The sequence below is a fragment of the Haemaphysalis longicornis genome, unplaced genomic scaffold (genome assembly GCF_048455015.1).
Source record: "Haemaphysalis longicornis isolate Haplotype H1 unplaced genomic scaffold, Haemaphysalis longicornis Haplotype H1 scaffold_6, whole genome shotgun sequence".
Classification (NCBI taxonomy): Eukaryota; Metazoa; Arthropoda; class Arachnida; order Ixodida; family Ixodidae; genus Haemaphysalis; species Haemaphysalis longicornis.
The window spans coordinates 35,107,143-35,134,755 of record NW_027526407.1 but is presented as its reverse complement, the minus strand read 5'-3'; the positions used below and the strand labels follow the sequence as shown (position 1 = coordinate 35,134,755).

General features: G+C 46.6%; 1 protein-coding gene across 1 annotated transcript in view; it reads right to left on the bottom strand.

The window, feature by feature from the left end:
• Positions 1-27,165, bottom strand: part of LOC144142968 (uncharacterized) — a 45,949-nt gene extending 18,784 nt beyond the window's left edge. The window contains exons 1-6 of the mRNA XM_077674796.1: positions 27,014-27,165; positions 23,747-24,118; positions 19,956-20,099; positions 17,875-18,030; positions 11,417-11,659; positions 10,547-10,819 (exon numbers count right to left, since the gene is read on the bottom strand). Coding sequence (XP_077530922.1) covers positions 10,547-10,819; positions 11,417-11,659; positions 17,875-18,030; positions 19,956-20,099; positions 23,747-24,118; positions 27,014-27,140 — 1,315 coding nt within the window. The 5' untranslated portion in view covers positions 27,141-27,165. The remainder of the gene's footprint in view (positions 1-10,546; positions 10,820-11,416; positions 11,660-17,874; positions 18,031-19,955; positions 20,100-23,746; positions 24,119-27,013) is intronic.
• Between the last annotated feature and the right edge of the window lie 448 nt (positions 27,166-27,613).

Sequence of the window (27,613 nt, the reverse complement as noted above, 5' to 3'; positions counted from 1 at the left end):
ACTTCTTCGGCTTGGTACTCAATCGACGACTCCAGCGGTACCCCCAAACAATTCTCAAGGTGCACACTACTGGCATCGTTTGACACTTTGGCCAACCACTTTGACCATCGGCCATACAAGAAGCCGGACCCCAAGTTATGTGGCCGCACCAGCGCTGGGACTGCCAGTCAAGGCTAACACTCCAAGCCGCCGCCATTTCGCCTCGCCAACGCCGGTCGTATAGGGAGGCTGCCCCTGCGTAGCCCCTACTCTCACTACCAGTTCCCACAGCGGATGACATGCACGGCGACCAGCAAAGCAGCCGCGCCTTCCCCTCGAGAAACCCCTGAATCTAGGTCTTACGGTCTCTACTAGAGATGACAGAATTGACGACCAAGCGACAAGCCATAGCAGCTTTCAACCCACCACCGGGTAAGCTCCCATCGCTCCGAGAACTGACCTCGCCATGCATGCAACCCACCCCCGCGACTCCTCCCGATAGACAATCGCACGCACGGCGGATAGACGCGATCGTCTATCGGTTACGATTAGGACTCAACGTTGCCACTTGGGCTCGTCGTGCTCTCGCACATGCCGTTGCTACACCCAGAAACATTCTTCTCGAAAATATTACAATTATGTAATAGTCCAAGTCTAAATATCCAACAATCACGTCGTCGCATATACTGCCCATGAAATATAAGCACTCGAACTTGGCACAATCAAGACTGTACAACTACGAGCAACAAAGTACAATCTTCTGCAGTCGGCGAAGCCTCGACTAGACACCATCCGCGGGTTCACCCACACCAATTTTTCGACGTTATCTCCGACGCACTCCTCGAACTATTCTAAGTCCCGCAGCTCCCTTATGCATGCTAATGGGGCGCACCCCCTCAAACCTACTGACATTCCAAGGGCCCCGCGTACAATTATCTGTAAATATGGAAGGCATTTTCTCAGCGCACGTTGTGGGTGTGTCGACTGTGCGGCGACATCAGACATCGACAAGGCGTGTACCCCAACCTCTACCACCCATGTTCCTCCACTGCAGACTTAGTGCCCCCCAAAAGACCATACGTTGACACTAAAGTGCAAACTGCAATATCTGACATACACAGTGGGCAAAGACTAAAAAAAATGGTTCCAGCTCACCTAATGTCCAAATTTCGCCGCAACCATTCGCCAAAACCGACGACCCACAGCAGGTAAGCCGGTCTGCCATAGTATCGCACTCTCCCTCAGCTCACACCTTTCCTCACCTCCCTACACGTCGTCTTCCCACTCCGCTTGACACCTGCCCCCAAAGATCTCTAGCAATAGAGCAGCAGAACAACGCTCACCCGCATAGAAGTCGTCAAAGCCGCCAACCACGTTCCCCAGCAATCCCCATCTAAACAACCAACACCCACCTTTTATACCCCCGTCCCACCTCTTCTAACGCGCCTACTCACCACGCCCGAATTAACCAAAAATGAAGACTGGGGTCCTTCCAATGGCTGAACATATAACAAGAGTTCAACTTACCCCCCCCCTCCCCCACACGATCACAATCCAGTGACCCTACACCACCTTCCTCAATTCATCACATAACACCTCACTGAGTTCCAACAAGAAAAGCCGGACGATCTTACATGCACAGACAAAACAATTCGAAGCTCTCTTCAGAATATGATGCCGACCTAGCAATACGCCCCATCTACAATGGATGCGGTTTCTTTACGCGGTTGAGAGCGATATAAACCCTCGCCCTCACCCGATCCCAATTTTTCATTGCCCGACGCATCAGACAATTACGCTGGTAGTCCTTTCGACCGTGGTGGCGTCATTTGACGACACCACATAAACTACCCTCTTCGTCGTGATTATAAAACCGGGCCAGATGCATCACATCACCACTGCTGTGTTTTGGGGGATCTGGACCACAAGAAATAGAAAAAAGCGACAGAGGAAACACAGTATGATGACGGGGCGGATAAGAAAATTTAAATCCGCTTTCGTCAAAATGCCCACCAACCTGTGAATACTCGCACTACCAGTTTTATTTTTTCTATTGGATCAGGGTGTCCTACCTTTTAGGAAAACTAGAAAAATTTCTTTTTTTAATGAAAATAATTTCTTAAGGATTAATTGAATGCCACTAATTTAATAAATACTTGCATTATGGGCTCAATTTCTCGCTTCTACTATTCTGATGCCTGAAACTGCACGAAAGCATACAGAAAAATAATTTTTGTTGGAATAACATTCCAGAGCTGAAAAGGGTAGACTGGTCATCATTGCGCAAATATTTTTCTATGTTCCTCTGGCTGAAGCACAGCTGAAACGATAAACCGTAGAGCTTACGGCGTAAGCGTAGAATACTAAAATTACCGCCCTCACAAATGACAATCCTCTGGTCAACTCCCCCCCTGCTCATCAATGAATGTTCGGCAATATATCTTCAACAGATGAAAAAGTCGAAAACATAACCCCTCCCTCAAAAGTAGAATAAGGGAAATTCCTTCGGGGCGTTCAATACGCTTACACACTGCTCACTGAAAACTGGCGATCTTTCTATCATCAACTAGGAGGTACGTTGAGCACCAAGCGCACTTCACATATGCTTAGCCAACTCTTAGGATCCAAACTCTCGAATACAATAGCGCATGAGCACGTATAGCGACTCGTTCATGACCACCCGCACCCACAAACCACTTGCTCGATGTATTCCACGCGAACTCCTTGGGTTTCCTGAAAATTCGCCAGTTCACAAGGCCTTGCCATACCTTGGCCTTCCTAACGCAGGTCTCGACGCTTCCTTCAGAATAAAATAATTGAAGTAAGCTCTATCCCACTTGACGCCGAACACGACGACAGGAAAAGATCGTATAACGAACAAAATCCTCCACAACCTACACGAGGAAACGCTCTGATCCCTCCTTACTCCTTTTAACAAGCATAGGGAAGCGGGAACCATCCCCCCCACAATGACGCCGTCGGATATTTTACCCATACAAAATCCCCTCAAACGGGTACTCGTCGACACCCTCCGCCCCATTTCTCTAACTTCGTGCCTCGGCAAGCTGTTCGACGATATGGTGCATTATCGCTTAACAACCTACCTCGCATACAACAACCTCTACCGCTTTCGTGCCCGCCGACCCGCTATAGACTTTCTCCACTAAGCAAAGTTACAAACATTCGACAATCAAAACAGTTCAAGATAAAAAGGCAGAAAAAGGGATTAACTTTCACTGTTCGTCTCTTCAGCCACCCAGTTCCTTCCTCCGACCAACCGGTTAGTCCTTTAGAGCCACAGGTGTTGAAGACGAGGAAGCAGACGCGGTTTGAAGAGCACCGCTTTATTGGCGACCTTCTCGTGGCTAGCGTAATTCGACTGATGAAGATGATGATGATGTCACGAGCCACGCTGCCCGTGCTGTGGTTTCGATGTCTTCTTCTCAACCAGATCATATTTTCCAACAGGCTCCGGCCGGCCAAATATTATGGATCTGGTTGGCTTGATATGGCTAAGTTCAAAAAATGGCGATATGCTGTGCAGTTACGTCTGTAGCCTCGAGGCGATGAAGTCGCTGAATGATTTGGCCGTCCCGAAGTCTTTCCGGTACATAGAGGTACCACGCATAAGCTAACGTTTCCATCCACACCTTCATACTCGGTTTCCCAAATCAATCTTTTCCAAGAGCCTCCCCACCAGAGAGCTTGCGCAGCTATGAAGTTCAAGTGTCCGGAGTTGTTCAGAAAACAACCTTGCATTTCTTGCGTCCATGCGATCCAGTTCTCTTCAAATATTCGTGGTGCTTTTGTCTTGAGATAGCCATCGCGTTTAGGTTCCGGTTTCTTGCAGCCATCAGTGAACGTCTTCTGCCAAGCGGTCAATCGTGCGACATGGTTTTCTGATCTGCAAAGGTCGTTTTCAGCACCAGCGCAACAAATGTTTGCGTTTTCTGATGTATACGCAATTTCCCCTACTGAGTTGTCAATATCTTCGTCGGGTTCAAACACTTTAAAGACTTCACCGCTTTCTTGGGAGAGTTTTCCCGTGTGTTTAACTCCTAGGCGGTCAATTCCGAGGTAGGCATTCTTCTGTACGAAGACGTGGTCTTCCGTTGTCACGTGAAAGCTTTGCACTTTTCCTGAATCGATGGTCGGCGACATGGATGACGCATCGCCTTGCACTGTCCATCCAAAGACTGTTTCAACAGCAGTGAGGTTTTCTTTAAGGCGACGAATGTACCCTGTCACGAATGTCCAATAGCAGTCCGTTCCGATAAGTAGGCTGATGCCTGGTTCTGGGTGAACATTGAAGCTGGAGGCGTCGGCGAAGGTCATCGCGTTGGCTTCAAGTTCGTGCAGAGTCATTGGTTCTGTCAACCGAGGTAGGTCGTTGCTTATCGCGGGAACTTCAACAGCCTCAATTTGATAGCTACGACGGTCGCACTGGCTGTACAGTGTCAGTTGTACTCTTTTGTACTTCTTACTATGAAACGACGAGTTCCCCAAGCCAGAAATCGTCATGTGCTCCTCGGCCAGTACCTTTGTTCGTAACTTCCTAGACAGCGTTTCTGTTATGAAGGTACGCTGACTACCTCCGTCAAACAACACTCTCACCGGATGTTTTCTAGCTGATCCCTTGGCCCACACTTGTGCAGTCTGGAGAAGAACCGTTCTCTGGGGAGTCACGGACTCAATCGCCGTACTAGATACAGCCGTGATTTTTTCCTGAGATGGGTGCTTCCAGTTTGGGGCGTACAAGGGAGTGATGTGGCGACCCTTGCAATTTCTGCATGATAGTCTTCTTGCCTTCTTGCACTCCTTGGCGCGGTGATAGGGCCTCGCGCAGCGAAAGCAACAATCCAGTTTTTTCAACGTGGCTTTCTTTTCTTCTAAATAAAGTTGAGCCGTACAGTCGTTCATGCTGTGTTCAGTGGAGTCATAGCAAAGACATCTATCTCTAGACAAACTTACTGTCAGCGTGGAAGCAGAACCTTCAACGCTGTCGTTGACTTGCTGGTTGAGAGACTGCGTTTTAATTGGCGTTTCCTTTGCTGCCACAGTCATCATGGAAGTAATTTCCCGACTGCGCACTTCTAGGTTCAGCAGGTCAAGTAACGTCGATAGTTTATTGGGCCTTTCACCTCCCGTTTCTCCTGCTGGTGTTTCCTTTAACGTTATTTGGTTGAACTTGAGCACGAGCTCATAGGGTAAGCTCTGTAACAGCGAAGTCTTTAGCATGACTCCGTACTACTCAGTGTATACACCCAAGTTCTTCAGTGATCTAACGTTAGTGTGTACACGTTCACTGAGTGTCTGAAGGCCGCTCAAGTCGTCGCAGGAGGTCACTTTCGGGAGGTTAAGCAATCTGCTTAGGTGATCGTTGATTATTAGGTTTGTGTCTCCAAAACGCTGTTGCAGCAGTTCGATAGCCATGGGGTAGCTGTCGTTAGTGGTTGGTAATCCGCTGATTACGCGTTCCGCTTTCCCCTTTAAATAACTGCGCAGGTACTTCAGTTTGTCAACGTTGGCTAGCGGTGAGTTCTTATGTATCGTCGATTCGAACTGGTCCCAAAATGCAGGCCACTGAATAAATTCTCCATGAAAAGGCTGGATTTCAAGCTTGGGCAGTCTAACCTGAACTGGATCTTGGTGTGAGGTTGGAGCCTGAATTGCACCAGTCGCCGTTAAAGGGCACGCGTTTGCAAGATGCTTTTCAGCACAAAAAATCATGCGTGCGATACAGTCACGGTACTGTTCTACGGCTTCCAACTCCTCGTCTAATTCCTCATCGGGGATGTGGCCCTCTATTTCTTTGTCAATATCGTCGAAGGGAGTCTGTTTCAACTTGAGCATATTTAGCTGTTCTGCCAGCTCACCCGTCGGTAGCGGGGTAGTCTCCATTGTGGCCTTCATTTCGTTGATGATCCGTGTAGTTGAGGCACGCAGAGCACCACGCTTCCGTTTGAGACGGTCCATGATGAAACTCGGTACGTGGAAAGGCCGCGCTAGCAGATGCTGGGGCAATGCGTCGTTCTTGGCCGGTGCGTCCTCCCCGATGGGTCTACTTCATCGGTAGGGGTCTTCAACGGTGTTGAAGACCCCTACCAAATTGTTGAAGGCCAGGAAGCAGACGCGGTTTGAAGAGCACCGCTTTATTGGCGACCTTCTCGTGGCTAGCGTAATTCGACTGATGAAGATGATGATGATGTCACGAGCCACGCTGCCCGTGCTGTGGTTTCGATGTCTTCTTCTTCTCAACCAGATCATATTTTCCAACAACAGGTGTAGGGTGAGGACCAACGGTACTATTCCACGACCCGCTCCCTCTCAGCCACCACGGCGAGAAACATGGCTGCTCAGCTGTCCCGAACAAGCGCCAGCCAGCGGCATCCACCACTCGCCACCTCTCGACACCGTGTCTTGATTTACACAGACTAAGTGACACATGCATGAAATAAGCGGTATTTGTGCGTAAAAATTTCACCACAGACTGCTGCACGGCGCTAATCGCATGTTGCCAGCTATACTAGGCCTATTCCGGTTGGCGGATATGCCTTATCTGCTCTGATCAGCGATTCAAAACAACCGCCATCGGCCCTGCGTGACGTACGACCATACCTTGTGGAGACACACGTCAATCACCCGAGGCACACACTGCGCGCCGCGCGGGCCGATCCTCATCCACTTCTCATAGCCAGTTCCACTTTTCCGTACCCCTTGGTTACAGCTCGTATAAATCACTCTCACTAACTATCATGTAAAAAGGATGATATGCGCAATAGTTAGCGTCCTAATGTCGACCCGTATTGTATTTTGGATATATCAATGCACAATTTCACAAATATTCAATGGGTGGCATGCCTCACCTCGGCGCCCGCAGCCGACAAACGACGACTGCACAGGGTGGTGCGACGAAAAATTTCCTGGGCAAACCACCGCTGTGTTTTCACGCTTCACACGAAGGTGGCATTTCGTGGTTTATTTCGTTTGACACCGGGAACAACGACGGTACTTACCTCTTTATTCAGAATATAAATAAAAAAGATTTTCGCCTATAGGAAAATGGCGGCCGATTTGGCGGAAAATGGCGGAAAATGGCGGCTCATCCTTAAACGACGGCGCTACCTGGGGCATGCAGAGTGAAACGGACTAGGAGGATTGACGTTCCTTCAAAGGGAGGAAGGAGCCAAATCATATTTACTTGATATAGGAGTGGCGAAGCTCCGACAGTAAACGCCGGCAAACCTCTCTGCTTTTTCAATAAAAAGCCTTTTCTCTCTGTATTTCTCCAATAGGCCCCACGTATCAAAAGGTGGCCCTATGATTTGTCCACGGTTTTAGATTTTCCGTACAGTTGGGCCATCTATCGGTGTATGATACGTTGTATCTAGAATACAACGTAATTCACGGTTCGACGACTGGACAAAAAATGGTATTTGGGTGCTTGCGTAAATTGGTTGCGTCCAAGAAGCCCCAGGTGTGCTACCACGCAAGTGTTTTAAGTTCATTCGAACCAAGAGTGGTAAGAAATGTGACCATGCGGTCAGCAAGGCGCGCTGTCGCTGCGCATTGTCGTCTGCTGCGCGTCATCTGCGGTCTTCAGGCGGCAAAAAAAAAGAGTTCAAAGGAGTGAAAAATTCGCTTCGACGGCTTTACGCAAGCTTGAATGGATTATTTAGAGCCACTTGATCATGTACTGGATTAGTTTTGACATACAGTGTGCTGCAGGTCAAGATATAATGAACATTTTGTACTTTAATTCAAACCAATGATGTACCCGAGTGCCCGCGCACACAGGCAGTTGTGCCGCTTAAGAAACAATCACAACATAAAACCCGCAGTAAAGAAAGCAATGAATAACTTACGAAAGTACAAAAATAAAGAGTTATGCCTCTTTAAAATAGTGTTTAATGTTAAACTGAAGGTTTATATAACTAGTGTGTTCTTTGATAGTGCATGCACTAGCCATGGTGGCGCCAAAATACGCATGATCCAAAGTTGGGGGCGCCCAGCATAGAGTTTCTCAGTAGCTCTATGGCGGCCAGTTGCGGCCCGCTTTTTGAGGCGCAGTTTCGCAACTGCATATATCGAAGAGCTCTGAGCCAAATGTGGTAGCAGACGATCAGGAAGTAAAGCAGGTTTTCTGATCTTCTGCTACCTTATTTGACCCCTCCCAGGGTAGGAAGGAGCTAAATGAGGTAGCAGACGATCAGGAAGTAAAGCAGGTTTTCTGATCTTCTGCTACCTTATTTGACCCCTCCCAGGGTAGGAAGGAGCTAAATGAGGTAGCAGACGATCAAAAAATGTGAAAGCAGGTGAGGAAACAAACGCAATGTTTATTGGCAACGATCAACCGTAGGAATATTTTCTTATGATTGATATCAGACGTTATGCGACTATTTGTTGACATCGTAAACTAGGCACGAAAGAAATTTTCTGATCGTCTGCTACATTATTTGGCCCCTTCCTACCGCGACTCACTAAAGTGCGTTTCACTCTGCATAACCCAGGTGGCGCAGTCGTTCCAAGATCAGCCTGCACTGGCTCGCACGTCTAAATCTGCCGCTATTTCTTATCGGCAAAAATCGTTTTTATTCATTTTCAGAGTAAACAGGTAAGCTAGACAAAATAGACCACAAAATGCGAATTCCGGCGAAGTGTGAGCGTGAACAGAGCGGCAGTTCGCTCCCGTATGAAGGGGTGCACCCTTTACAGGCCGCTTGCTTCGTTCTACTGACGTCATTTCCGTGTCGGATTAGACGTCGGTGAAATCTTTGTGTATAAGGGAGTAAAATACTTTCGCACTAAAAAGGCAAATATAGATGAACACGATATCGCGTAAGCGTGCTCCAGGAATCGCTAATTAACCAATGGTGCCTCCTCAACCAGCCGACGCTGAGCAGGAGACAATTCTCTCGGCCGGAAGTGAGACAAAAAAAGCTCTGTTATAGCGGCATCTCTGCTTCGTTCCGAACGTGGGAGAATCGATGACTTACATACGTTTAAATGATGGTGTCCAGAGCACGCAGGACTGGTGGGTAAGTGGCAACAAACATTGCAAAGAAATTGTGAGCTTGCCGTTGCACGTAAAAAAGTTACTCTTGGCACAGCTAACTTTGAGCACCCAATCTAAAGACTGCGCTCTATCATTTATTCTGCTCAAAACGCCTTTCAGGACCTCTTTAAATCATGGAAATTGCTGAGCTGGTAGCTGTAATTTCCGTCAAAGGAAGGAGAAATAAACTCGAACAAATAAGCGCAAACGGGGTATAGCAGCAAAGAATTGTTTCATGATCCTTGCCTTCGAAGCATCAAAGTAGCATCAAGTAGTTCTGGATATTTAACAAAACAGCAGCGTAAGCTTCAGCTTGGCCCATCGCCGTTCGTAGAAAAACATTAAGAAATAGCGCAGCTTTTAATAGCGGTGAAAGGCTGGATAAGTAGCAGATCTTGGGGTCAACCTACATTTTTCGCACACTTGCAGCGGATCCCAGAGTGAGGCTGCAGCCGGACCCACGCAGCGAAAATCCATTTGAAGTATGTGGAGTGCTTATTCAGTAGGAATTGTCGTCGCCCCTTCAGCTGTCGTCTTCCGACTGCACAGCCGCGTAGCGCAAACCCATTAGTAACGCGTCTTCGCTTCTTTAGAACTACACTTATTTGTCAGCTAGTCAGGTGGCCACCTCCATATGTGGATTTGGAACGGATGGCTTGATAGATTGGTCGTCAACGTCCTCGGCACGGCGGATACGTTGCGCACTGGTTACACGATGACGAGGACCAAGGCGGGAACTCCTCATGTGCGGTAAGCCCACGCTCATGTCTGGACAACGCCGGGCGGTCACCGCAAAACACGCTTTCATGTTTACTCGGGGGTTTGTGGTTCCGCTGGACGGATATGTTTCGGGCTAAACAGCGCTGATGTTTTTTTAAAGTTCTCCGGCACGAGGCACACGGCACGACCTTCGCCAATCTATGGTTGCTAGAATATTTCTAGGGACTATAGACCAGCTGTATAGTCGAAGGCAACCCTCGCCTACCTATGACGTCATCGCGCGCGCCGGCCCCGCGGGACCTTCGAGAACACTGTGTCCAAATTTCGTGGTGTGATCTTTCCCGTGCTCTTCTTCGCGTCAGTTCGCCTGCATTTGCGCCTGAAGTAGGGAGAACAGAACCACTCGCGCTGCAGATGCCGAGTTGGCGAAGCCGGTTCCCGCGGATTCCCGCGCGAGCTAACGTGCTCCACTTTGGGAGATATGTGAAAGGCTGCGGACTTTTTAATACGACCAGGGCCTGCCAGCCATACAGAACTTTCAGAGGCAAGTTCGGAAATCTATGCGACGTGCAAGAGCCGGGTCTCCGACGAAGAGAGAAGGGTCGCCAATTATGATGTTTTCCAGCCTTTCACCACTACTGCCAGCAGCGCCAAGTTTTTAATACCTTTGAACCATTACAACAACGGCGGAAAGGGTGCATATGGGACGCGTGTGATAATAAGTAGCGGAATTCAGCCATGTGTAATGAGCAAGGTCACAGCACACTAATAGAAGCAATATATTCTACATACCACCGTAGACACCACCAAGACCAGCACCGGCAGAAGCACCGCCGTAGCCTCGACCTCGATTACGACGTCGACCTCCACCACTTCCGCTCAATTCGGCGTCGCTGCCAGCGCTGCTCGTTGACAATGATGAACTTCCACTAGCGCCTCCTGCCCCTACGCCGATGCCTGCGCCAGCCCCAAGGCCAGTTCCTAGGCGTCCACCGGCTCCACCGCGGCTTCCACCTGCTCCAGCAGAACCTCCAGCTCCTACTCCAAGGGCTCCAGATACACCTCCTGCACCGCCCCAGTTCCAATTTGCTGTTTATTTTGTAATGTGCCATCGCGCTCATAAGAAAAATTTCAGAGGCCTTGCGCACTATCTTTAAATAATGCTATAACTAGGGCGTAGAAGACAAGATACCCAAGAAAGGGACACGGGACCAGCGCTGTGCTGTTTCTTGTGAATTTAGTTTTTCGCGCTGTTGTTATACCATGAACTCGTACCAACTTGCCCAAATAGCTACATTACTGCAATTCCTTCCTTGTACAAAAAAACAGTGCTCGTCCTATGTTCCTGTCTTCTCTAGCTTGTCTTTTGCGCTGTTGTATTGTCATGTACCCGCACCATATTGCCCAACAATCCACACTGCTGCAATTCTTTTCTTCTACAAAAACAGTGCTCGTCTGGGACCCTTTCTTGTATCTCTTGTATTTTGCGCTGTTGCTATACCATGAACTCATACCATATTGCCCAACTAACCCCTTTGCTGCAATTCATTCCTTGTGCTTCTACAGTGCTTTTTTCTGAATGCCACCGCTGCAAAAATAATTTTCAGAATGCTCCAGAATTTATTCTGGTATTTCTTCGAGATAGGTGACTATGCTACAAACCTCCATATCCGCGGCCAGAAGAGCCTCGCGATGATACAGAATCCGAATCATCATCTGAGAGGGAACCACCAGCACGTCCTCCAGCACCACCGCGCCTGCCTCCTGTTGAACTAGGAGAGTGCCGCCCATTTGTGCTTTCCTCATCATCAGAGTCATCTGAGGAACTGTGGCTTCCACCTCGTGAACTTCCTCTGGAGCTTCCACCAGTGCCACCAATACCTCCTACTCCTCCACCAACCCTTCCTGCATTTGTAACGTAGGGGGTTGATTAGGGAAGTTGTAAAGTGCAAAAATACTTGTGCAACACTTATACCTGGCAGCGCCAGTATTCGTTGAATTTGGGGCCAATAAAGTAGCAAATCACAAAGGTGCTGATGTGCCTCCTCGTGCTTTTTTTCTTTTCAATTCTAACACGCGGACATCTGTAATTCATCGTACCTTTACGAGTTTAATCCAATTTGGTACTCGCAAGAATAACATCGTAAAAAGTAACGTACAAACTAACAAGACCACAACATACTTGTCTATAACACTGTGAGGGAAAACCCCGCTGTTTCTTTTCACGTATGCTCACTGGTGACCGGGGTAACCACAGTGCCAGTACACAGACAAGGACGCTTGTAAAGTTTATGAATAAACAGGTATTCTCAAACCCAGCATGACGCAGACCACAGTGTGCAGACAACGGACTAACCGGGAAGAAATGAAAACGACAAAACTGACCAATCCTCTTATGTACCACGAAATACAATATCAGAAAGAGCCTAATGAGAATAGGTCATAGAAAGACTTCACGTGATTTGGCAGCGTTGTCAGGGAGTCGGCGTTTGGTGCTGCGATATGATGCAGGTCAGTGGGGGACGCTAGGGGCCCCGATAGTTGCGTCCCGCTTGTCGGGTCGTCGCCTAGGTCAACCCGTCGTAGATCTTGCAAGTACGGTAGTACTCGACACCCTGCCACGACTAAGTGCCAAGCAAAAGCAGGCGGCGGACGTCAAGCAACTGGCAGCTAGCGGTGCACGACGCTCAGAAGCTAGCGGGGAGTCCAGGAGCAGGGCACGCCGTATGTACGTGCGCCTGCCACGGGCATTTTACTGGTGGAAGGGACGTTGCCTACCGGAAGGCAAGGCGTCCGGTACGTCCCTAGAGCTCAGGTGCCGGAAAGCCGACGAGCACTAGGCCTCTCGTCTAGACACCGCTCTCTTGGAACCTTCCTCTTAAACTCAACCCAACGTTCTCCTCCCGTTCCAGCCTGGCCTCCCCACACTTCACTTGTGTCCACTTCCGATTTGCCCTCGGAATTCCCTCGTGTGCCTTGCTGCCTCTTTTTTAACGGCAAGGTCGAATGAGGGCAGTACCTTCCTGGTCATCTTCCCGGTTACGTAACCGTAACAGTCAGAACGATCGCGTATTAGTGTCTGCGCCTCCTTCTTCCTTTTCGGTGCCTTTTTTCAGAGCTTTTCTTGATTTTGGGGCCATTTTTTTTCTGATGCCATTTCTTCGAATCACAAACACTGGTGTGGTGTGGCGCTGGCTGCACAGCCGACGCCTGTCGCTGGCACCCATGTGACACCGGGGGCAGAATTCTCTAAAAAACGGGCGTCGTTTTGAAACGACGGGGTAGCGCCATGCAAATGCATGTGTTGTGGGGTTGGGGCCGTCGCTTTGGGGTTCTCTGCAGGTGGGTGAGCCGCAGAAAAGCAGTGGTGCAACAGCGCGAAGCGACAAGTGAAACGACGGGGGGGGGGGGCAGTGGGACTCGCTTCGCGCTGTTGCACCACTGCTTTTCTGCTGTGGCACCCACCTGTAGAGAACCCCAAAGCGACGGCCCCAACCCCACAACACATGCATTTGCATGGCGCTACCCCGTTGTTTCAAAACGACGCCCTATCGTTTTAGAGAATCCGGCCCCGGGTTTGACTCAGCTTGCATCTGCGAGTGCGCGGCCACCCTGACATGATCAAATTGTCTTGGTCGGCGTTTTTGGCCGCGGCTGTTACAGAAGAGGCCTGGGCCGCCAGGGACGCTGTTGGCTACATAGCTCGTGAGGGGCAAGCCGAGCGGATGTTGGTGAGTGAGTGCCGCTGCAGCGTTACCGCTCCTCTCGTGCGTCTTCAATCAGAACAAACCACCTCGTCATCATTCTGTCAACCTGCTACGTATAGTCGGTGTAGCCGGCTGTAAATATGTGCGACGTTGTTGCTTATTGGTCGGCTGCGGCAACGTTACTAGACCTATCTAGTAACGTTGGGCTGCGGCGACAGTTGGATTTCCTGAAGCGGCTTGTATCGCTCGTATTTCAGCTTGTAGCGGCTTGTATTTCAGGTAAATGAGTGCGCTGAACAGACAGTGAGCGGATGGTTGATCGCGATGACATTGTGCATTTTATCTCATACATGGAAAACAGCTGCTCCAACACAACATTGCTACCTTGTTAACTTTATTATATGGTTAAGTTGAATAAGCGAAAGTTTATATCTTATCATACCGTCGACCTTCACAGTCCTTGAGCGAGAACCACCAGAGAGCATGCGTCAGAAGAAAGTACCCGGGGCTCCTCCAATGAATCAAATGCAATTGGTTTGATTGATTGATTGATTGATTGATTGATTGCAGGGTTTTAACGCGCCGACGCAACGCAGGCGATGAGGCTCGCCGTAGTGGAGGGTTCCGGATTAATTTCGACCACCTGGGGATCTTTAACGTGCGCCGACATCTCGTATACACGGGCATTTTTGCTTTTCGCCTCCATCAGAAAAGCGGCCGCCGCGGCCGGGAATGGAACCCGCGACCTCGTGCTCAGCAGCGCAGTGCCTTAGCAACTGAGAAATTCAATTTCTTCTTGATTCACCTTAATTCACATAGATCACCCCTAACTGGCACTGTCCACAGTCCTAATTTACTTGGATGCATCTTCACACGCTTTTCGTTTCTGTTGATTCAGTTTGATCTATCGCAATTCAGTTTGATACATCTTAATTCGTTGAGTTTTCCACTTTAATCCACATTGAATCAATCAAATGTTTCATGTGCTCGTAATGCGAATTGATTATCTACTTTTTTCTTGTGTTTGGCTTAAATTTTGTGCATTTTAAATCCCTGGGCTGGCGTTAATTCACTTTTTTCTATCCTATTGCACACATTCATGCCCTTCAAATCACTTTGATTCCTTACAATTCTCATTGTTTCACCTTGACTTGCTCTGTCCTTCTTCCTAATTAACTCGGGCTCCTTTTGTATTCACATTGCTTCGTGTTAAGTCCATTCCAGCTATCCTGGGCCACCTTGTCCCCCAATTCAATTGACTCTTATTTCTTTCTATTTCACCTTCATTCTTGTTATTTTACTTGTCTTTTTATGCACTCACTTGTACCCATCTCAATTCACTTTTTGGTTCCTGTTGATACCTTTAATTCAGCCAAATTCTCCGATATACGCTAATCCATTAGGTGACCCACCTAATTGAATTTGATTAAAATTATTTAACCTCGACTCCTCTTGATTCGCGCTGATTCGTCTCTCTTTGCTTTGTCTTCACAGTTCACTTCGGTCCATCTGAATACAGTTCGGTTAATGTTTACTCATTTTATATAACTTATTTAACTCGTTTATATACTTCTAGGCCCTTTGATTGGTTACAATGTAATGTGCATTGTATTTGTGCTTAAATCGCTTGGTTTCGTCGTGGTACTCCTTGATATATGTGATTTAAGCATGATTCCTCTTTATTCACTTTGAGTTCCCTTAATTCAGTCCAACATCCACTTTAGTTGATGTAAATGTTTTAACTCACATTGATGCCGGTTATTTTCCGCGTCTTCGCTATTGTTCCTGAAATTTAACTTTCTTTTTAATTCATTAATGTTACTCCGAATTTCTTTTTTTCATCCTCCTTAATTGGCAGTGCCAGTCTCTCAATCGCAATCTTGCTCTGGTTCTCTCTAACTGCATTTAATTCCGTGCAGGCGTCTTGGAGCCTTTTTATCCCACGCCTGTTCACTGCCGGTTTTTGCTCAAGGACTGTGAATGTCGACGGAATGTTAAGAAAAACTTTCGCTTTATATCACAGTACATTATTAAATTTTATCATATAACAAATTCATCGAGGTAAGCAAACAATGCTGTGCTACATCAAATGTTTTCCCTGCATGAGATAAAATACGCAACGTCATCGCGCTCAGCCATCCGCTCACTATCTCTTCAAAGCGCTCATTGACCTCAAAGCATGGCCACACGAACGATAAAAGCCGCTTAAAGAAATCCAACTGTCGCCGCTGCCGACAAACTAGCAACAACGGCGCACAAAGTTACAACGTGCTACGCGCGGCGAGACGTTGAGGATTGACAGAATGATGATGCGGCAGTTTTTTCCGAGCGAAAACGAACGAGAGGGATGATAACCCTGCAGCGGCGCCCATTGACCCACATCCGCTGTGCTTGTTCCTCAGGAGCGGTGTCGCCGACAGTGCCCCTGGCGGCCCAGGCACCTTCTATAACAGCGGCGGCCAAAAAACCCTGCCCAGCATTTAGGGACACGCGCCGCCGAAACCTGATTGCGCCCTCTCCCGGCGCTTCGCTCGTCCCGGGGACGTAACTGAATGTCGCAGAAAACACACGGCCACTGCTTGATAACGAAGAGAGCTAGGAGAAATGACTCCGGATATCCGTAGCATGGGTCCAGCGGCACGCTCTGGTAAAGTTTTAGGCTTGTATGACTAACGTACGAGGTTCCCAGGGCGTCTTAACTTTTAAATGCAGAGCATTTCAGTAACTCACGATGTCATCCGCGTGGTCCTGTCGTAGTCTGCACCATCGATGTGCGCACCCCTCCCCCTACACTATATAAAAGAAAATACTATCCGGCGCCAGGTTTCGATCCCTCGACCATGCGGGCGGATCGCAATGTACATGGTACTCTACCCACTGCGCCACATAGCCGACACAAAATGGGACGCTACGAACGCGCCTTATATCGTTGACTCATTCAAATTACTGCTGACGAGCGCTCTCTCGTCAGCAGTTGCCACAAGTGCAACAACATTAACGTAACGCAAACTACTTAACGTCGTGCGCCCCCGGAAATGCTCTGCGTTTGATCGTGCCCCTCGCGAGGGGTATGTTTCACTGCGTCTTCCTACTGGCCAGTACACTCGTCGCCATCTGTCGGATGTTGTGCGAACCCTTTGCGGTTGATGGCGCGCGATTTGAAACGACATTTTTCTGCTGCTGCTGGAGCCATGCTACGAATAGCCCGGAGTCGTTTAGCTGTATTCGTTATCAAACGGCGGCTGTGTGTTTTATGCGCCATTCAGTTATGCCTTCTAGACAAGCGTAGCGCTGGGAGAGGGCGCCATCAGGTTTCGGCGGCGCGTGAACATAAATGCTGGGCTTGGGCGACAAAGACAAGTTGAGCATGTCAGGATGGCCGTGCACGTCAGATTCAAGCTGTCTCGAAATCGGTGTCGCATGGGTGCCACCGATAGGCCTCGGCTGTGCAGCCCGCGTCACACCACTCCATTGTTATAGACAAGTGTGTTGCGGTCTGTTTGAACGCGCGCATTCTCCCTGCGTGTTTAAGCAAAGGTATCAATTTAAAAGTTCTTTTTTTATATTTCCCTTGAAGCTTGAACGAAATATGGCTAATTGAAAGTTAACCCTTTATTATTAATAATATTATGAGCTCCAACGTCACAAGTTTTGTTTCTAGTGAGTTTGTTTATAGAAATTGCTGGTATTCAGCATACCAGATCAGTTCTCATGGTTAGATGATGAAAACTTCTAACTGGAAATTGGAAATCTGAAGAAGTCGGAGACACTCCGTTAAAGCAAATAGGCACCGAAGCAGCAAAATATGCGTTATTACAAAAAAGTGCGTATTGCCTTGCAGCACGCAGAAATCGAAACGCCACATTTCGTTGTCTAGGTACCGCTAACAAAAAAAACGTCGTTGCAATTTTTCATCCACCCCATCCATAGGGGCGACTTCGCGTGCAAGCCGGGTCAGTTGCGCAAATAGGTAGTTTGGCGCAATATTTTGTCCGGCACGTTTTAACTAAGTAGCTGAGACACTGTTTACTGTAAGCCCTCGCATCATGGAACACCTCGTCAATCCTTGAACATACATTCGAAGAGAACCGTAGGAATTTGAGAATTACCCGCCGCGGTGGCTCACTGGCTAAGGCGTTGCGCTGCTGAGCACGAGGTCGCGGGTTCAATTCCCGGCCGCGGCGGTCGCTTTTCTGATGGAGGCGAAAAGCAAAAACGCCCGTGTGTACGAGATTTCGGCGCACGTTAAAGATCCCCAGGTGGTCAAAATTAATCCGGAGCCCTCCACTACGGCGCGCCTCATCGCCTGCGTTGCGTCGGCGCGTTAAACCCTACAATCAATCAATCAATCAATCAATCAATCAATTTGAGAATTTACTGCACACAATCATATTGCAAATTTTCGTAGACAACCTGTTGTCCCGACTCCAAGTGCGCCTCCTGTCGATAGCCCGCCGTTCAATCCAGCTCCAACACCGGCGCCTGCACCACCTCCGAGGCGGCCTGCACCGCCAACGCCGTAGCTTCCTTCAGCGCCATAACCACCGCGGTTTCCTGAACCGTATAGGCCTGAAAACCGTATAAATGCAATGATTTAGTAAGCTGCTGTGCTTCGTGCGATAGCTTTATTTAACTTGGTACGGCTAGAATCAGACGTTGTGCTCAAGATCGCAAATGAAACAGCGATGACTCAAAGAAAAACGTACGCGAAGGGTTGCTCACTTTGACTAGAAATTTTAGGGTACAGCTGCCGTAAGAGAGAAAAATAATTTATTCAAAAAGAAAATCAGGTAATGCTCCATTTTGAATGTAATTCAGGATGCGAGACGAACACGCACCACGAAACCACAACAACGCCCCACTCTGGCTGATAACGGCGGACTTGATGAATTTGTTGTAGATTTTGAGTTTAAAACTTGTGTTCCAGAATTGGATTGAAGAATATCTAAGTACTTTCAGACGTGCTAGTCACAGAAATACCAATTAAGCCTGGAACAAAGTACGTTACCGCTAGTCGTCGTGTTAACCCGTCGATGCGATCCTGGGTATGTGCGGCATCTAGTAACTATGACAAGAAAAAAGGTGCGAAATACAAAATCGCTGATAGTGACAGTAATAAGACGCATTCCGTAACTGGACGCTAATGCTTTCGCCATAACTGTTATAGGGAGTCATTGAGTGTTCTCATAGTTATTGCGTTATCAGTGATCCAGCAGAAACAGCTGTCGAAAGCATTAAAGATAGTCTCAGTGCTAGCTTTTCTCCATATAAAGGAGTGGGGAAACCAGCAAGCGTGTGAAAATGATAATCGAAGATTTATAAAAAATATAGCCTTTTTCTGTTTTGTCACGTGAAGCAGCGTTTGGAATGGCCAGGACATCATGTTTAGGCTTGGAATGGCTATTTCAGCGTTAGATTACCTTTCCCGCAGGAGGAAAGTTGTGTGAAGAAGCCACTTATGCTGCCAAATAAAAAAAGAGGCATTTGTTGCAATTTCTGTAGTATTCACACCCGAAATTTCCACAGGGTATTTTAATCAGGCCTTTGGATGTAGGGTTTGTCACAAAATATATTGGCTTTCCACCTCACACCATGCATTCCTGTGCGTTTGCGTAAGAGAAGTGGTTACACGTGCACTATATGGACAATATCTGTAATTTGAGGGCTAATTTCGGTAAGCCTGTTGTTGAACCCAAAATACATCTCGTTCTTTTGAAAACAGTAGTGCATTGGTTTATTATGTACACCACTGGTCGCAGCAAAAACGCTGGTCTCAGTCGAGCCGATTTGATATTACAATCAAAGGGTTTAAATCTAATATCTAAGAACCTATTCGATAATTTATTTATTAATTGGTGGTGTAAACAGCTTGGTTTCCATTTTCAGTAAAGAACTATTCAGTGGTAGAAATTGTGTTATAATTTCACATTTTTCGCCGTTGTTAAATTCAATATTGGCGAACCTATTATGCGTTTGCCAAATTTATAACACCCTAAACCGCTCGGCGTTTCATGCACCAATGAAGAAGATACAAAGTGGGCTTCTGCTATATTTTACATGAATAAATGATTTTACAGTATTTCGTCAGGGCCCACGTTTTGGTCGAATTTCATAACAGAATGAATCAAACAAATTTCTTAACACAGCATAGTTTCTTTTTAAACCAGCAAATCGAGCCCAAAAGATCCACTTATCCAGAGCCGCCAAAAAGAATACAAAGAGAACTGTCTCTTCATTGCGCATGCTTTGCAAGATTGGTAATAAATGGCACCTCAGAAAAATTATAAGGCTGGAAAAAGGAAATTTTCAAAAGAAAAATTTAGCAGCTACTAAATCAAACCGTTTCATTAGGGTCCCGCAGCCAACGATTAATAAAGGTTCACAAAAAATGCGTAATATCACAAAAAATGCGTGAGGCACTTCCACAATCACCAGCGCCCAGAAAATATTGTCCTATGTAAGAGTGAAAACAGTTTGGTGGCAATTTTACGAACCTCCCAAACCACCTCCAAGTGTCCCTGCGAAGGAAGAGGATCCAGCTGACGAACCACCATACCCTGTACCAGCGCCATAGCCACGTGAACCGCTGAAGGCTCCATTGGCTCCGTAACCTCCGTTGCCTCCTAAACCGTATGTGCCTGAAAGGGTCATATATGCGCTGGTTATGAGCGGTAATGTCTTAATATTTAACCACTGTTTAACTCCGCGGCTCAGAAATTGGGCGTCTTGATTAAAAAATGTTCCGCGAAATCGCCAACGGATGGCACATAAATAGCCTATAGATAACACACAAAAGTAGCTATAGGCTCAAAGTATGGAAAACAGGTGTACATGTCTCTGGGTTAACCCAAGCTTCTTTTAGAGAAGTACTTGCTGCGAAATCATTCTTGTGATATAAAAATTTGTTAAATATCGGTGAGGTAACTAATAGAGTGGGCTCCGGAATGCATAACAGGTATACCCAGCACCACCACAGCTCGTTGACTGTGGCTAGCTCACGGTGGGCATAATACGTTCGTTGAGGTCTTCGGCCTAAAGAGTGTTTACACATGCACTTATGCCCACATGAGTATTCGAGCAAGTTAGTTACAGGCGTAGCAAATAGCGAAATGCAGGTTCATGCTAATTGTCCGCCCTTCTTGCTAATGCATGCGTCGATATGTGCCGAGTAATAGTAACAGATAACAGCTCCTGACAGATCACAAAAGTTCAAAAGGAAAACCATGATAAAACGAATGAGAAAACATGTTCGGCGCTGAATACCCACGCTTTTGTAATTGCTACATTATAGAGAGTGCCCGGGTGTTTTCATGGCTTCTGTGGCTCCCGATATCTAGCGTGTGCAACTGTTCAAAAAATAAGATGATGACGGATCAGAGGTATCTTTTCTCGTATAAGAAGAGGGAGCAAAATCGTGAATGGCTGGCATTCACCCTACGAAGTTTTATCGCCCCCTATCTCCAAAGCAGAACGTTAATCGAGAGATACAAGAAAGAGTGCCGCTTCGGTGGGCAGTCGGGCACACTCGGCACGTCATTGGAGAGTGCGGTTTTATCGAGACCATCCCCCCACCCCTTACCCAACCCCCCACCAGCCTTCCCACGCCTTCCCTTAATGAGCAATGGGAGACCTTGCTAACCATCCCCGCCTCCGAAGAAGAGCTCGTCCTGATCTCCAGAGGCCAGGCGGCTGCGGAAGCATATGGGTCCCGTGAAGAGGGACCACCCCCTCCGGCACGTAGTCGCCGCAATGTCTTTGGCTCAATAAAGTGGTTCTCTCTCTCTCTCTCTTCCCCATAATTGCATTCGCAAAAATGCATTTCTATTGTTTTTTGTAGTTTGGTAGCATTTGGATTTGAATGAGGTTGTGTACTGCTGGCGCTGTTACGTGAGTGTTTAAGCTCTCTTAGGCGCTGACTATTACATTTCATATCCAACGCATTTCTGCCTATAAAGGTTACATGGTTGAAACATTTGTAAGCATCTTTTGATTCTTTTTCATGTTGACAGTAGAGGCGAAGTCAGTTCGAATAGGGCTTAACGTTAAGACTTGCGTGAAGAAACTGTGTTCTGGCTAACATTGGTCATTCCGGGTGCAAAATGCCCTGTATTGGCTAGAACGGTAATTCTTGAGAGGGCAAAATTTGGAGTGCGAATCTCAAACTGCGCATCATATTCGGAATTTCTTCAACAGTGCTACCTCTGCTTACCTCAGGTTAACCCAGGTACGTAATCTAAGCATTCTCTGTAAAGATTGAACTAATTATTGGAGAAAATCTGCGTACTTTTTAATTTTACTCCTTCGAGGGCTACGGAGTAAATTAAACAACCTCAGTATCTCCATCGTACGGCCAAATCTCGAAACCGGGACGTTTTCGTGTTCGTCATGCGTAAAAGACACCATAGCCGGTGGACTTGAATGCGCGTTTTTGGTCTTTTAGCCACTGATTCACAGAGAAGGAGGAGGGCGCTCACCATGGAAACATTTCATTGGAGTAAAAAAAAGAAACTACCCCGTTCAAGAAAGTTTCGCGTCAGCGTAAATACACGACGCAGTTTGAGACAAACTGCCGCTTTGTATTCTAAAGTTTTGATCTAGCGTCACCCCCCTAAGACTACATATCCTAATAGCAAATATTTAGTTTTTGCTTTGCAGTGTGCCCACGAACGATTATGATGTTACGCGTGGGTTTTGTTAGCACTTCGTACGTACCACTGTTGGAGTATTAATTTATTGGTGTTCATAAATGTCCCGTTAAACAAAAAAAAACACGAAGAAGAGATATGAATGATATATGTTTTCTGTGTGTATATCCTCGATCAACTGTAATATAGTGTTGTATTTATATTTATTCACCACTCCAATATGTAATGCCCATCACGGACCCTTAGGAAACTAAAATAAGAAAAAAGCTTTTCCAAATCTTACCTCGGGCTGAGATAGACCACCTCACGGGGAATTGTTAATTACGGTGTTTCTGGAAAGTTCGACATCTAAAGATCATTTCAACAAATTCCTGCCTTCTAATGGCGATTGTGTTTCATTTCATGCTAATGGTTTCATGCTAATGGCGATTGTGTTTCATGAAAACAGTGAGGGCAGTGAGAACGGGTAGCCTGAACTACCCCTTATTTCTTTTCATAGAGATTTCTTTTGTGTGCTATTCCTTTCGATGCTAAACTATTTCTGTCTCGTCCCATCTGAAATTATTTTTCTTCTTTAGTACTCGGCTAGACTTCGTAGATGCAAGGTACATTGCTGAAATCAGACATTTTCAGACGTGTTCCGCAAGTTTTTGCAGCTGAACGTCAGAGCCGCTTGCACCATTGGGAACAGTACTTCGCGCTTTTTTTAGGTGGTTTAATGGTCCACAACAAGCACGGGATTCGTGATACCAAGCCCAAGTATCTTGTTTTACTACTCTTAACGAAGTCTGACAACAGTTCAACAGTCTTGTTTGAATGGGTTACGACTCTGCGCGCCGCTACCATGCTCGCGCTGGCTTACGATTTTCGGTGTCCCCCGGTGTGTAAAAAACGAAGGAAGCTCCCACTAATGCGTAATACTTCAAGGTAGCAGAGCTGGACGAAACACTAGCGCGTTTACTCTCTTTCGCCTCACGGCGTTGGTTAAGTGTCGCCGCGGTAAGAGCGACGACCACAGCTGGATGAAGGCGAGGGAGCCCGGTTTGGGGACGCCTTCCCGTATGTAACAACTGGTTGCCAGGCGTGGTATGGCAACTCCGGAACAAATACTGCATTTGCTCTGCTTTTCTTTTTAAATAACACGCGCTGTTTTATTGTGAGTCCCTAAAAGAGCCGCCAGTGCTAACCCGCACCCAGAAAATAAAATCCAGGTTTATACAACACAAAAAGAAGCTACAAATCAGAAGTTATTGCACCTCGCTTTGAAGAGGCAGATTTTATATCTGTAAGATTTTTCAGCGTCTAACATCTGGGCGCACACGAATGGCGTGATCACAAATTCAGTGCGGCAAAATCATCGTAGTTTAGATGTATCAAAGGTCCAATAGTATACAACTAGGACATTCTCAACTAAACATTACAGCCTGCTAGGCAGTAACAATTTGTCCGTAGACGGTTCAAGGCTCCAGGCGTAGAAATCTAGCAGTCATCGCTCACAAACGTTCAAAGAAAGTAGGTATCGTAAACATTTTTGCGTTGAGTTTGCTTTTAGGTCAGTTAATGAAGCTTTTTTTACCAGCAAAAGTTATCAGCAAAAAGAAAGAATTATCCGCCTGCGCAGCCTCCGCCGCAAGACTCACCTCCCAGAGCACGGCTCCCACTGAAACTGCTGGCGCCACTCCCGGTGCCGCCAATGCCGCCGAAGCCAAGTCCGTTTCCTCCACCGAGGCTTCCTCCATAACTGATGCCGCCACTTCCCCGACCCAAAGCGCCGCTCCATGACCCGCTACTGCTGGTTCCACCAGCGCCCCATGGTCCGTAGTAAGAACCACCTCTGCCATAACTTCGGCTTCCGCTGGACGAACCTCCCCACGGGCCTGAACCCCACCCACCTAACCAGTCGTCCCAGAAACGGTCTCCGCGGCCTCCTCTCGAGCCACGACTAAAAAATCCGTCATTGAACCAGTCACCACTGCCGCCACCGCTGGAGAATCCGTCCCCATCACTGTATCCTGGAATAAAAAAAAGAAAAGCCCTAAGCAAATTTATATAGTTTTGTGGGTGCTTCATATATTTTGAGAACAGGAATGTGTCCAAGTTATGCATTCACCTTTAACCAAAACTGAAGAATTCATGTTTCTCCAAAACGGGGAAAGCAATGTTTAAAATATTCTGTGCCAGTAGCCATAACTCTACATCTATTAAACAAGCTTAGAAAAATGGCCCATAAAATATGTTTCGCCATGTTTAAGAGCACTTTTGTTCATGAAATGGGTACGGCATCTAACACCAATTCGGGGTGGATAGGCAGCTGGTTACAGCGCCGCAAAGAGGATATTATTACTCATATTGTATAGAAGTTGTTTAACTAGTAGAAAATGCCCAGAAAATGCGTGGAAAATGCGAAGAAAGTGCTAAAGACAGAAGAACAACCCTCGAGACCCATACACATTTTCGCACTACGATTTCTGGCAAAATGGCTTTAATGAAGCGGTAGTTGGAGAGCCCCTAAGCGCTTATGTGACAACGTTATTGGGACACTGGTATATGAAGGTACCAAACAAGGCTATCTGAATATCTCAATATTTGGGCACTCGCACAGCACAAAGGCCCTGCTTTACCCTAAATTTCGGCCCAACGTTTCGCCGTGGCGAATATGTGCCGTCGAACCATAGCTGCCCTTGAACGATTTTGAATTTTTTCCTCCTAGTGCCAGCGCATGCGTATTAGAGAGTCGGTGACAAAAGTAAGAATATGTTCAAGAAATCCAATTAGTTCACCACGATCTTCTGCGCTGACCAGTTTTCTTTACACGATCTCTTAGCTGCCGCCAACGAAGGCAATGTCGTAGCGTTCTGCTTGGTGCTGTCACTATGGAGATAAATCTGCGCACGTTGTGACGTATTGGTTTATGTAAGAAAGGAGGGAAACCGCAGGAAAGCACCAACTTTAATAGACGATTTTTAAGCAAACGAAGGCCCGTATGTTGCCAAAAGATATTCGATTGAGTTGCAAAAGTTCAATCAATCAACCAATCAATCAATCAATCAATCAATCAATCAATCAATCAATCAATCAATCAATCAATCAATCAATCAATCAATCAATCAATCAATCAATCAATGTTCGAAGTTTTTTTCTCGCCACATGTATAGCGAAAAACAGGTGTCCGGAAGAGAAACGCCGCACTTCCGCAGCTTGGAAAACGGCCATCCAACCCTACGCAGCAGCTTACGGGTGGATAAAACTTTGTCATGGAACCTTGCCATGGTTTCGGAAAACAACAGGTATGTGGTATTGTTTTCCAAGTAACTGTATATTTCACAAATATTCAAAAGATGGCCGCAGATCCTCCAATAAAATTGTAAGAAGCGGTTCAGGCTGAAAATGTTTCAATTGTGTTTAGCGTTTGCAGTCAATCGAAAGACGAAAATATAAGAATTCCGAAATAATCTCTGACGAAAACTCGTATAGCAGTTTTAATGCGGATATCAATTTTATGGAGATCTCGCATGAACAGTCTACATTATAATTTTTGACGCTGTGATCCATCACTTGACCATCAAGAAGATCAATGGAATGAATCTTCACGGATAATCGTCTTTAAATTAGGCGCATTGCTTTGGCTCAATACATGAAATGTAAAGCAGGTATGGAAGCTGTAACGTAACTATTGAACATGTTTAAGGCTCCTAATTAGCCTTGAGTCACCTCAAGCTGAGCCCGTACGGGATAAGAGGAGTGTAATTGATTAAATTTTCAGAACCCCAATGCTCCCTATGTCAAATTCTTCAAGAATGTCTGTGTTCAATAATAAAAGCTACGCCTTTTTTATTTACCGAACAAACGCTTTACTAACGCCGTAACAGTAATGGCATTTTGCCTGCTTCTGGAACACTCCAGAGCGTATGGTAAGTTTTATAATACGTTACAACAGTCATGACTGCGGCTTTTAATGTTGCTCCTGCAACGTACGCATCACTACTATATTCGCAGTTGGGAAGCCACCGACAATTCAACCTATTTTCCTTAACCGGCGACTGTTCTGACCTGTGTCCTTACAGGGTTACACGAGAGAGCACACGGCTTTCAGCTGCGCCCTTTCGGCACTTTGTTTTCACAAGGTCCCCAAACCAGCGAACAGTGGAGTTTCTTTTCCAAAAATACACCAATGGAGAGCGCCACGACATGAGGACGGGACCAATGTCATTCACATTTCGGTTGCCCCAGAAAAAGCTCCTACGCTCATAAATTTGCACACAAAGCACGATTTGTTAACGAAACGTCGTCTATGTAAATTGGCGTTTCTGTTCAAGGGACCAGACAAAATCTATGAAAAGCACCTATGTAGAGCCACAATATGTTAAACGTTCCATCCTGCGGGCGAAGCGTGTAGGGTGCGGGTAAGGTGGAGCGTTTAAAATGTTTTTCAGTGTCATTTTGCGCTTCGGGAATTTTTGAACATGAGCCGTCGAATTAGGTTTTCCAAGTAATTGTGGGGAGATAGCTTTGATGGTGCACACACATTTGCTGTTTTGAACATTTTACAGGTTACAAGATAACTTGTTTGGATACGCTAGGGTACTTGCAATTGAATTATAATTATAATTGAATTGCAACAGCGTTCAATTATAAGTTTCCGAGCTTTGTGTTTGGCGTCTTTTAATCTTCATAAACATGTAAACGTTCCCAACGCACTCCTTACAACTTCAGTCTAGTTGATTAGAAAAAAGTAATCCTAACCGCAACGATTAACTTGTTTTATTTTTATGTGCCAAAGCTTTTTTGGTAGGATACACGCTGTTTTGCTTTCCACGTTTGTAATGACGATATTTCCATTACCTCACTCAAAACTGTAATAACGTCGTGTGGGAAACCGTAGTCTGAAAAAGGTCCTTAGAACTTACCATATGCCTGATTGGCCAAGGCCAAAAACAGAAAAGAGGCGCTGAAGAGACCGAAGGCGGCCATTCTTCCCAGACCCGGCCTTGCACACGCGGAATGAAAGGACCGAGTGAGGGCAAAGCTGGCCATCTTGGGTTTTTGTAAGAGCGTTTACATCAATCTTGTCATGTCAGTGCATATAAAACCGTACACTCGTCCGAGTCACAAAGTTCCCAAAACCTTCAAGGTGACCTGTTTCCCTCTCTTCTTCGAAACGTGTTCTTCTTTTTCGCGCTACAAAAAATTCAGGAACAATATATTTTCCCAGCGACAGGGGGAAAAAATCAGACGCAGCCCGCCTTCAGATTCAGAGACAGGCCTCTATCGACTGTGGTTGATGTGCAGATGGAGGAGAACAATAGTCTTCCAAGGGCTTTATTCTACAACATAGAAAATAGAAAAAAAATTCAGAGGATCGGCGTACGCCTTGTCTTTTTACGTTCCTATGTATTGCCCTGATGCGAAGAATTTTTGCTAAAACTTGTTTCGACGATCTGAGCCATAAAAGAGGGCGCAAAGGCTTAAAAAACACTTCGAAGTTCTGCAATTATAACTTGATAGCC